At 52.0% G+C, this 11,127-nt stretch overlaps 1 protein-coding gene across 3 annotated transcripts; it reads left to right on the forward strand.

The window, feature by feature from the left end:
• The first annotated feature begins 1,213 nt into the window (after nucleotides 1-1,213).
• Nucleotides 1,214-9,936, forward strand: Kdf1 (keratinocyte differentiation factor 1). Of its 3 annotated transcripts, none has more exons than XM_074080893.1 (4): nucleotides 1,214-1,288; nucleotides 7,099-8,178; nucleotides 8,824-8,898; nucleotides 9,372-9,936. In XM_074080893.1, the coding sequence occupies exons 2-4, from the start codon at nucleotides 7,131-7,133 to the stop codon at nucleotides 9,452-9,454; spliced, it is 1,206 nt and encodes a 401-aa protein (XP_073936994.1). In that variant the 5' UTR covers nucleotides 1,214-1,288; nucleotides 7,099-7,130; the 3' UTR covers nucleotides 9,455-9,936. The 3 variants fall into 3 exon arrangements, with proteins under 3 accessions (XP_073936994.1, XP_020038669.1, XP_073936995.1); XM_020183080.2 differs by having other exon boundaries at nucleotides 1,237-1,348; XM_074080894.1 differs by lacking the exon at nucleotides 1,214-1,288 and adding an exon at nucleotides 1,826-1,950.
• The last annotated feature ends 1,191 nt before the right edge of the window (nucleotides 9,937-11,127 follow it).

Raw genomic sequence — 11,127 nt, forward strand, 5'->3', positions numbered from 1 at the left:
TGGGGCTGACTTCAAACCTCAATCCTCCTGATCTCTGCTAGGATCATCATTGGTAATTTGGGACTTCTATGAACAATATTTCTACTCACGTTCTCCTGCATATTGCTTCCTGGAGTGGCTGTGCCCTAGAAATGGACTTGCTGGGTCTGAGAGTACAGGGCAGTGCAAGGGCCACCATAGGGTATTTGGTGCAAACTGCACACCTATGTGATCTCCTCCCACATTCTTTATCTCCCTGTGTACCCATTCATTCTTTTTAGCCTCCCATTTGGAAAAAGTTACCTTTTTTGTTTTGTTTTTGAGACCAGGTCTTGCTATGTAACCCAGGCTGGCTTTTAACTCAGTTCTCCCGCCTCAGCTTCCCCAGAGCTGGGATTAGGGCATGCAGCACCACACCTGGCTAGGACAGGTACCATTAACTCCATAGATGAGGCTGAGAGAAGGAAAGAGCCCTGCCAAAAATTCGAATGGTTTGTGCCAACTGCCTGAGCAAACAACTCCCCCTCAGCAAAACTGTTCAGTTGCTAAGTTGTTTTTAAAGGGAGCAGGAACCCAGGGGTAGTCAGAACCGGGCCCTCCTGCCACGCAACAGCGTGGCCTCCTGCAGAGACCTCCTAGGGATGTAGTAATCACTGGTCACCTCTTGAGCCAGGGTGTGTATTTCAAGGCTGCACAGCCGGACCCTCTTCTCCACCCTACTCGGGGCCCCAGAGCTGAGATATTTACTTGTCTTCACCTGTGGCAGACAGCCCAGGCCTCCAGTTCCGTCTCAGAGAAAAGGAAGAAATCAGAGCCTTAGCCATATGCCCAGGGAAGAATATTTGCTGAGCAGCTGTATGTGGCAGGCCCTTGCTGAGCACCGGGAACACAGCGGGCAAGCCTAGACCCTGTCCCCAAGGTTAGAGGCTTAAAAAAGGAGACAGAGGACGAAAAACCAACAGCCCACGGACTACTGCGATAAGGAAGGAGTACAGGGAATGGCTCCACATAACAGAAGCCAGACGGGCTTAGGGGTCAGGGAAGGCCTCCCAGGAGACCGGCCCTTTGCAGGCTGGAGCTTAGGGACTGCTAGGCTACCGGCCCATTGAACAGAGCGGGAGACTGAGCCCGGCACCCTTGCCGGGCCCGCCAGGCCTGGTTCGCTGGGAACGGCCGGCACAGCGCCCGCCCAGCGCTCAAGGGCGGGGCCTCGGGCCAGGTGCGCGGCGCGGCGCTTCGCGGAGACAGGAAGTGTGTCCCCAGCGGCGGCCCGTGCCGCGCTCCCGCGAGACGCTCACCTGCGCCCCAGGTGAGCGGTAAGGGGGGGTGGAGGAGGGCTGAACCGCAGGCGGCTCACCTGGCGGAACAGGTAAACCCCGCGCGGGCCGGAGGGGCCGCGAACCTGGGCGGCGTCAGTGCGGGGACCCCCTGCCCCGGAGCTGCACCTGGACGGGCAGAGTCGGGGTCCGGGTTCCTCGGGGGCCACCCACCCACTTCCGGGGTGTGCGGCCCGGCCGGGGAGCGGCCTGAGCGGGCGCCGGGGCTGGGCGGGCAGAGTGGGGCGAGGGAGCCGTGCTCGCCCTCGGGGCTGCGGGGCGGGGAGGGGGCGCGCTCACTCCAAGGAACGGTGTCAGGACCCGGGAGCGGCTGGAGCCGCCCGCGGGCGAGGGCCCTTGCAGCCGGAGAGGGTGGTGCCCGCCCCGAGGGCAGGGCTGGCGGAGAGGCCGTGCTGGTCCGCGGGTAGTGCCCGGCTCTGGCTCTCCTGTGTCCCCGCGCCTGAGTGGGGGCGTCTTGGGCAGCGCCTCGCGGGTAGGAGACCCAGGTGCACCGATGCCCCGCGCCGGGGCCGACGGCTGGTCGTGTGTGCGAGGCTTGGCTGGACACAGGGCAGAGGCTTTTGCGGCAAGTCTGCCCTGGGAGGAGGAGACCGTGGACAGGCGGACACCTGAGTGTGTGTTCCCCGGTGGAAAGGTGAAGCATCAATGAGAAGTCGGGGGAGGGTGGGCAGGACCCTCCCTCCCCCCCCTCCCCCCCCCCCACACACCCACAGGCCCCAGGGAACAACCCTGTGGTGCCATAGAGTGCCCAGTGATGAGCCTCCCCCAACACACACACCAGCTGCCAGGCTCTGTGCTAAACCCCCTGTACCCAGAATTTCATTTAAACCTGGAGGGGGTTGGCTGTGAAGATACTAATCTCTCCATTTTTAACAGATGAGGAAACTGAGGCCAAGAGACTTGCCCCAGGCCAAAATACAGGTGGAAGCTTTCACTAAACCAAGTGACCAGTGTTACTAGGGTTGGGAGTGGGGGGCAGCAGAAAGGAAAGATGTAGCCTGGAAGACTTGTGTAAAGGAAAACAGTTCAGGCACTATCTTTTTTTTTTTTTTTTTTTTTTGGTAAGACTGGGCTTTGAACTCAGGGATTCCCACTTGCGAAGCGGGCACTCTACTGTTTGAGCCACATCTCCAGTTCATTTTCTTCTGGTTATCTGGTTATTTCAGAGATGGGGGGGTCTCTCATACTATTTGTCTAGGCTGGCCTTGACTTGTAATCCTCCTGGTCTCAACCTCCAAGTAGCTAAGATTACAGGTGAGTCACTGTCTTTATCCCAGGTCTTGCATGCCTTCTCCCCATCCCATCCAGGCTGGAGATGTACCACAGAGCAGCCTGGCCAACCACAGTACAAATCCCCATCCGTCCCTACCCAGCTTGGTGTCTTGTGCAAAAGTCACTTTCACCTCTCTAAGCTTCAGATTCCTGATCTGCAAAGCGGAGAGTTACTAACAGGGCAATAGTGATGGTTAAATTAGGTGAAAGTCCTCCTAGGCTACAGCCTGTTTCTGACCCATTCACTGCCATTTCCTTAACATGTAGTACAGTGCTAGACTCAACAATAAATATGCTGGATGAATTTAAACAACAGTAGCAAGTACTAAAGCCTTGGAGCTGGGGAAGGAGACAGTGGCCCAGCCCGTCATCATTAACCCCTCACACTCCTACAAATCCTGGTACCACCAATACTGTGGACACTCCCACCCTCTTGATCAAGGCCTGGATCTGGAAGACTTGAGCCCCCAAGGTGGGCCCTCCTAGGGCACAGGCTTGTCTGTGCAGCTGGCAGCTTTGCCCCTTTCCTCCCAAGTAACAAGTGGCATGGGTTAATGGATAATGGTCCTCTTTTGAGCACTGGGAGGGGCGATGGATGAGAGTCAGGGGCCAGACAGATTTGGTATAAATAGAAGTGTGATTTTGGACAACTTGTTTAACTTCTCTGCTTCAGGATAGTGGTAACAATACTACAGAGAGGCTGGTGAGAATCGATTTATTACAGATAAAGCACTTGGAGCAGCGTAAGCCATCAATAATCACTTTTAGTAGAAGGCCGCCTCCTGAGGTTCAGGAGCGCATCTGTTTTACTGTCACATCCATAGAATTTGGGACAGTGCCTGGCACATAGTAGGTCCCAGAATGTATTTGTGCACTGAGTGAATGAATGAATCCGTGACCAACCCCATGTTGCTCAGACGAAGGCAAAGATTTTTAATCATGTGCTTCTGGGTTGTGAAGGACTTTATTATTTATTTATTTTGGCAGTATTGGAGTTTGAACTCAGGCCCCATGCTTGCTAGATAGGTACCATGAGGGATTTTAAAGTCACTTATTTCAACTTCAGTTTGTACACCTTTGAAAATGGGATTACATGAGCCTCTCCTAGAAGACTGTTGGTCCCCAATCTGGTCAGCCTAGGACCTAAGTTCTTTGTCTGTCTATGCAGTGGTCCTGGTGTTCCCTCAGGTTGCATAGAATGTGTCTGTTCCCTGAAGCACCATTGAACCTGACCCTGTTCTGGACACTGAGGCAGAAAGGAGGCTCATGTCCTTGGGGAGATAGACTTATCCTAAAACGATGGGTACAAGGCTGACCCAGATGTCAGCGAGCCTAGCAGGAGGCTATGGGAGAGGTGCTCCTATGTGACTAGGGATCTTTGAGGTCCTTGGAGGAGAGCTGAGTGGGGTCTCCAAGTGGACTGAAAGTTGCAGGAATAAAGAACTCTTGTGTTCCCCTCTCCTCACCCATAGTTAACATTCCCTTCCTCCTGCCCTCTCTGTATATACACATGTGCCTTCTAGATGTGTGTTGGTTAGTTAGTTTGAACCATTTGAGATTAGGTTTCAGATAGCATGTCTCTTTATCCCTAAATGTTTTAGTGTATATTTCCTAAGAACAAAAACATTTGTCTTGCTGGGCATAGAGATGTACATCTGTAATCCCAGCACTGAGAAGACTGAGGCAGGAGAGCTGAGTTCAAGGCCAGCCTGGGCTAGAGAGCTAAACCCTGTCTCAAAAAACCAAAATGGTAGCTGGGAGCCAGGGGCTCACTCTTGTAATCCTAGCTACTTGGGAGGCCAAGATTAGGAGGATTGCAATTTGAGGCCAACCCAGGCAAACAGTTGAAGAGACCCCCATCTCCAAAATAACCAGAGCAAAATGGACTGGAGGAGTGGCTCAAGTGGTAGAGCACCTGCTTTGCAAGTCTGAAGCCCAGAGTTCAAATACCAGTCTCACCAAAAACAAACAAACGAACAAATAAACCAAATCCCTCCATTGTTTTAGTTGTAGTAATCAAATTCAGGAAATTAACATTGACACAATACTACAAATAATGTACAGTCTGTTGTCTGATTTCACTAATTATCCATACTGTCCAGTTTCCAGTTTTTCCTCCTGACCCCTGATCCTGTTCAGGATCATATTGCATTAGTTGTCTTGTCTCTCAAGCTGGTCTCATATCCACACTACACATTTTGAGCAGGAACGCTTTCTGAGTGATGTCATATCCTCCTTGGTGCCTAGTGTCAAGAGACAGTTGATCTTATTTCATCCCATTATTGGTGATATTCACTTTAATCATTCGATTAAAATGCTATCTGCCAGGTTTTTCCAGACTCAGAGTTTTTAGCAATTTCACTGACTTCAACAAGTAGTAGGGAAGAGCTGGTGGGTGGCTCAAATGTAGATAACCTGCTTAGCAAGCATGAGACCCTGAGTTCAAATTCCAGTGCCACCAAAAACAAAGAAGAAAGAAAGAACAAAAAGAAAGAACAAGTAGTAGGAAAGAGGTAGCAGAATGGCACCTTGACAGTGTTCAGGTGGAGGTGATGGTATTTGTGGGAGTTGGCATTGTCCTGCCTGAGGCCCATAGTTTATAAGGAGCAGAACTGGAACTAGAACATAGCTGTCCTGCTGCCTAGTCCCCTGCTCCTCACACATCGCTAGTTTTAAGGACCCCAGTGTTGCTAAATCAGTGATAAAAAAAAAATATGGGATCAGTTTTTTTGGGGTTTTTTTGGCAGTACTGGGGTTTGAACCCAGAGCGTCACACTTGCTGGGGTGGGGGGGCACTCTTACCACTTGAGCCACTCCTCCAGCCCTATTTTCTGTGGTGGGTTTTTTCAAGAATGGGCCTCATGAACTGTTTGCTCAGGCTGGCTTTGAACCTCAATCTTCCTAATCTCTGCCTGGCTAGGGATCAGTATTTCAGATCAGGTCTCTTACTGCTTAGCCAACCCTCACATGTGACCAAGGACCAGCCATCTTCTCTGACCCCTCAGGCAGTAATTTACTCCAATAATATATCAGATATCCTATATGAACCATCATATGTTTATATTTATATAATATATATAAGTATGTATTAAATATATTTATATATAATTTTTTTGAGATAGCATCTCAATATGTAGCTTGGGCTGGCGTGGAACTTGAAATCCTCTCACTGCATCCTCCTGAGTTGAGTGCTGGAATTAAAGGTGTGAACCACCATGCCCAGCAAAACTTCTAGGTTTTGTTTTTTGAGAACTTATTTGGAGGTTTTAGCAGGGGAACACAACTTCTTCTGTACCCTTGATCAAAGAATGGTCCTCCTCTATCAGGGATGGTTGTCTGTTTGAGTGTGAAACTTCCAGAGGGATGTACATGGAGCAGTGAGGGAAGAAGGGCATACCCGCCTAGCCAGTCAAATCCACTGAGCCAACCATGGCAATCAGTGGGGTGACAGATGTCTCAGCCAGATCGCCCTCCCACCCTGTGCTTTGTCTGTTTATTTAGTTTGGGTGGTACTGGGGTTTGAACTCAGGGCCTCACAGTCACTAGGCTGGCACTCTACTACTTGAGCCACCCCTTTTTTGTATTGGGTATTTTTGAGATAGGGTCTTGAGTACTATTTGCCCAGGCCGGTTTCAAACCATGTTCCTCCTGATCCCTGCCTCCTGAGTAGATAGGATTATAGGCATAAGCCAGCTGCACCCAGCCTGTTTTTTGTTTTTTTGAGACAGGGTCTCACCATATAGCCCAGGTTGGCCTTAAACTCACAATCTTCCTATTTCAGCCTTCTAAGTGCTGGAATTACAGACATGTGCCACTATGCCTGGCTCTTTTATAAGCTTTTAAACATCTATTTTTCCTATAAAACCATTTGTAAATCATCATCTACAGGGTCTGTAGTTCTGATTTAGCTTTGGTTTTACAGTGCCTAACACAGGGCCAAGCTCAGTGTTTATGAGTGAATAAATCTTAGCTCTGAGCTTCCTAGCAACCAAGTCAAAAAACAGAATGAAGATGTATTTTTGTGGCTCAGTTTTCTTGTACGTCAAAGGTATCAAAACTGCTTAGTGTTAAATGTTGCTGGGGATGGAACCCGGGGTCTTGTGCATGCTAGGCAAGCACTCTACCATTGAGCTACATTCCTGATCTCATGTTTAAGTTTTGAGAATCTGCCATAGGGTTTTTCCCTGTAGCTTCATCATTTAAAATTCCCACCAACAATGCACAATTTCTCTGTATCCTTGCTAACACTTGTTATTTCTGGGCTTTTTTTTTTTTTTTTTTTTTTTAATAATACCCATTCAATGGATGAGAAGTCCTGGAGAATTTGAAATCCAAGTTGGGGCACAGAGAGAACTTTCTATTTGGGGAGAGAAGGGTGCCACACATGAGAGTTTATGGCACACTCGGCCCATCCACATCACAGGCCTCTGAAGTGTGAAGCTCTTTTGAGTCAGCCCAGGGGCTTGACCCTGACCTCTGCTCCTGACTTCATCCTGGCTTCTCCCCACAGGTGCCTGACTGCAGCAAACCATGCAATGAGCCATGCCCCGGCCGGGACAGACCCGCCCATCATCTGGGCCACCTCGCTTGGGACCCTGGGAGCGGCGCACGGAGCTATGCCTGGAGACCTATAATGAGCCGCCGCACCTCCCACAACCCCCGCCAGGCCGCCGCACCCGTAGGCCAGACCCCAAGGACCCTGGCCACCACGGGCCCGAGAGCATCACCTTCATCTCTGGCTCCGCAGAGCCGGCCACGGAGCCCCCGGCTTGCTGCTTGCTTTGGCGCCCGTGGGGATGGGACTGGTGCCGCGCTGCCTTCTGCTTCCGCCGCTGCCGGGATTGCCTCCAGCGCTGTGGAGCCTGTGTGCGGGGTTGCAGCCCTTGCTTGTCTGCTGGGGACTCCACTGAGGGGGCTGCCGAAGTCAACTGGACCAAGGAGCACAATGGCGTGCCCCCGAGCCCTGACCGTGCTCCTCCGAGCCGCAGGGATGGCCAGAGGCTCAAGTCCACCATGGGCAGCAGCTTCAGCTACCCTGACGTCAAGCTCAAAGGCATCCCCGTATACCCCTACCGCAGCGCCACCTCCCCAGCCCCTGATACGGACTCCTGCTGCAAGGAGCCTCTGCCTGAGCCCCCTCCCATGCGGCACAGCTTGCCTAGCACCCTGGCCAGCAGTCCTCGCGGCTCTGAGGAGTACTACTCTTTCCACGAATCGGACCTGGACCTGCCCGAGATGGGCAGTGGCTCCATGTCCAGCCGGGAGATTGACGTGCTCATCTTCAAGAAACTGACCGAGCTCTTCAGCGTGCACCAGATCGACGAGCTGGCCAAGTGCACATCAGACACCGTGTTCCTGGAGAAGACCAGTAAGATCTCCGACCTGATCAGCAGCATCACGCAGGACTACCACCTGGATGAGCAGGATGCCGAGGGCCGCCTGGTGCGCGGCATCATTCGCATCAGTACCCGGAAGAGCCGCACTCGCCCGCAGACCTCAGAGGGACGCTCTGCCCGGGCTGCTGGCCCCGCTGCTGCTGCCCCTGACAGTGGTCACGAGACCATGGTGGGCTCAGGTCTCAGCCAGGACGGTAGGTGGGCCAGAGGGGCAGAGAAGTAGAGCTCTGGCCACAGGAAGGTTGGACTGGGGTCTTTAGCCACTGTGGGCCCTCCCTTTGGCAAATTTCTGCTTTACGTCCTCCTCTCTCAACTCCCCAGCCCACCAAACTAGCATTCTGGTCCTTTCCAGTGAGGTCTGAGAAAGGCTGAGAGGAACATGAGGACTCTGGGGGCTCTGGCCATTGCAGTTTCCAGAAAGCACAAAGCTCACCTAACCGGCTACTCTTCTCTGCTGCTACCACCTACCAGAATAGGGGTAACAGGGGCCCGTAAGAATTTGAACCTCTGACCTGAAACACACACACACACACTCACTCTCTCTCTCTCTCTCTCTCTCTCTTTGGGGATGGTAATTTGAGACATGGTATAACGCAGGCTGATTGAACTTTGCTGTGTAACCCAGACTGGCCTTGAACTCAAGATCCTTCTGCCTCAGCCTCCCAAGTGTTGGGATTACAGCTGCATACTACTATACCAGCTTTGTGTCCTTGTTTTAAGAGTTATTTCTCTAGCACTGCAGAGATGAGTGGCTCCTCCTTTGCTGAGATGCACATAGAAACGGGGTAGGGGCTGAAAGGATGTGATAATGACCACTGCCCCTCATATTCCTTCCATAGAACTGACAGTGCAGATCTCCCAGGAGACGACAGCAGATGCCATCGCCCGGAAGCTGAGGCCATATGGAGCCCCAGGTGTGGTCCTGACTTGATAAGTACAGAGGGTGGGAGACTACCCTAGGCGCTCCTCACATGCCCCTCTCCCAGCTTCCTCTTGGGGTGGATGAGGATGGGATCAGATAGGGACAGTGTGGCCACATCTACCCATCCTGTAAGTGGGCTTGAAGCAAGAGGCAGGTGTCCAGAAGAGATGAGCTAGAAGTGATTCAACCCCAAGCTCTAAGCTCTAAAACCCAGTCACCTGAAAGTTGGAGGGCAAGTGGTCCAACCTGCTGCTGCAAAGACCACCTGTGGTTTCTACTGTGGTCCCCTAGGAGCAGAGTCATTACCCTTTTACAGAGGTTCACTGGCCAAAACTGTGGGTTACCCAGGCAGGATGACTGACCAGGCTCAAGCCCTGCTGTTTCTTCTCAGCAGGCTTCTCCCTGGCTGTGGGCCCTAGATAAGCTCCTTCCCCTCTCTGAGGCTCTGCTTCCTCCCCTAACCAGGGTACCCAGCCAGCCATGATTCGTCCTTCCAGGGCACCGACACGGACTCATCAGGGGCACCCTTGCTCCAGGTGTACTGCTAACCCCACTGGGCCCAGCAGTGCAGCCACTCCTGGGAGAAGCCTACAGAATAGAAGGGCCAAGACCCATTTTGGGAGAGGCTGGACTGCGAGCCCAGGGGCAGTGCCCTCTGGCTCCTTGCCTTGGCTGACTGGCTCCTGAGCCACTGCGTTTCACAGGGCTATGGTGCCCACATCTGCATCCCCCTGGCCTGACCCCTGCCTGGGCCTGTTCATGGAAAGCAAGAACTTGGGAGTTACTTTTGGGATTGAATACAGACTCCATCCCCAAACCATGTCACCCTAAGCAATCATGGAAACTTAGTGGACTGGGCTGGGGACAGCAGGACCTGTTTGGAATTCTGTGGGCAGTGCCCACTTATTATGTTCTGTTGAGCAGTTTGGTTCTTGGTTGATGTTCTACATCTTAACATGACCATAGCTGCAAGTACAAAGGTAGCAGGTGCCTCCCTGGTCATCTGGGCCAGAATATATATTCCTTTCTGTCCCGTTTGCCTTGTCTAATAACTGCCCAGAACAGGAGACAGGACATAGGCATCCAGCCCAGCCCAGTGTTTTGGAGGGGAAGTCAGGATAAGGTAAGAGCAAGGCTGCCTATGTCTTGGGTTTACTGAGTTCCAGGGGATAAACCACCAACAACAGCATCTGTACCTGAGAAAGTATTGACAAGTGATTTTCATCACTGCTGAGGATCTTCAAGGGAAGCCTGTCTGTACTGTCCTGCTCTCCAGCCCACTGCCTGCAGGCTGGCATGTTCTGATCAGTTGTCAGCTGTCTGCCTTTTCTGTCCCCGGTACTAAGAGCACTGTGATTTTCACTGTTATCTGGGCCTTCCCAACCCCGTCCTGGAATGGGGCTTGAAACAAGGGGCAGTGGTCAGTAGCTGGTAACAACTCTGTACATGGAAGCTGAGCTTCTTGAGGCTGCCAAGCGCACCTTGTTTGGGAACCGGTGTCCAGCTGGGCTGAGGGCCCTTAAGTGCTCTTCACACTGTGCATTTGTTAGTGGAATCCCTTCAGGTGAAAGATGGAACAGGATCCCAACCCTTTCTTCAATGCCAAATAAGCTGGAAGATGGTCACAATCTCCTCACAGCCCCCTCTTCACCTACAGGCCCCAGTCCTTTTGGTTATCTCATGAGCACCCTGTGGAAAGTGATTAGACAAAGTAATTGTTTACCCAGTTTCCTGTTAAGACACACAGAATGGCCCCTGGGGCTGTGACCACAAGGCCCACCCTAGTTGTAGCTCTGATAACCTAACTGGCCCCTTTTCTTAAGCTGCTGTCTCACCCAGATCAAGGAAGGCCTTCCCAGGAGACATGGGGACTGAGAATACAGCTCAGTGGTAAAGCATCTGGCCAGCATGCATGTGAAACCCTAGGTTTCATCCCCCAACACTACAAAAAAAAAAAAAGACTACAGAGCACTGAAGCCCATAGTAAGAGTGGCACAGTCCCTCCACTCTAGCCTTGGCCCTAGAGAACCATTTTCCAAACAGTCTCATGAACCTCTATTCCCGGAAAAGGGGTTTATGAAGCGTTGAGAGAAGACAAGTACTGCCCTAATTTCTGTGGCCTCTGTGCACCGAAGGACACAGCTGGTTCAAGGACTGGATCAGGGAAGGGATGAGCACCTCCCTTGACATCAGTGGTGCCAAGAGGCTGAGGAGTTCTAAA

Source organism: Castor canadensis, chromosome 7 (assembly GCF_047511655.1).
Source record: "Castor canadensis chromosome 7, mCasCan1.hap1v2, whole genome shotgun sequence".
NCBI classification, from domain to species: Eukaryota; Metazoa; Chordata; class Mammalia; order Rodentia; family Castoridae; genus Castor; species Castor canadensis.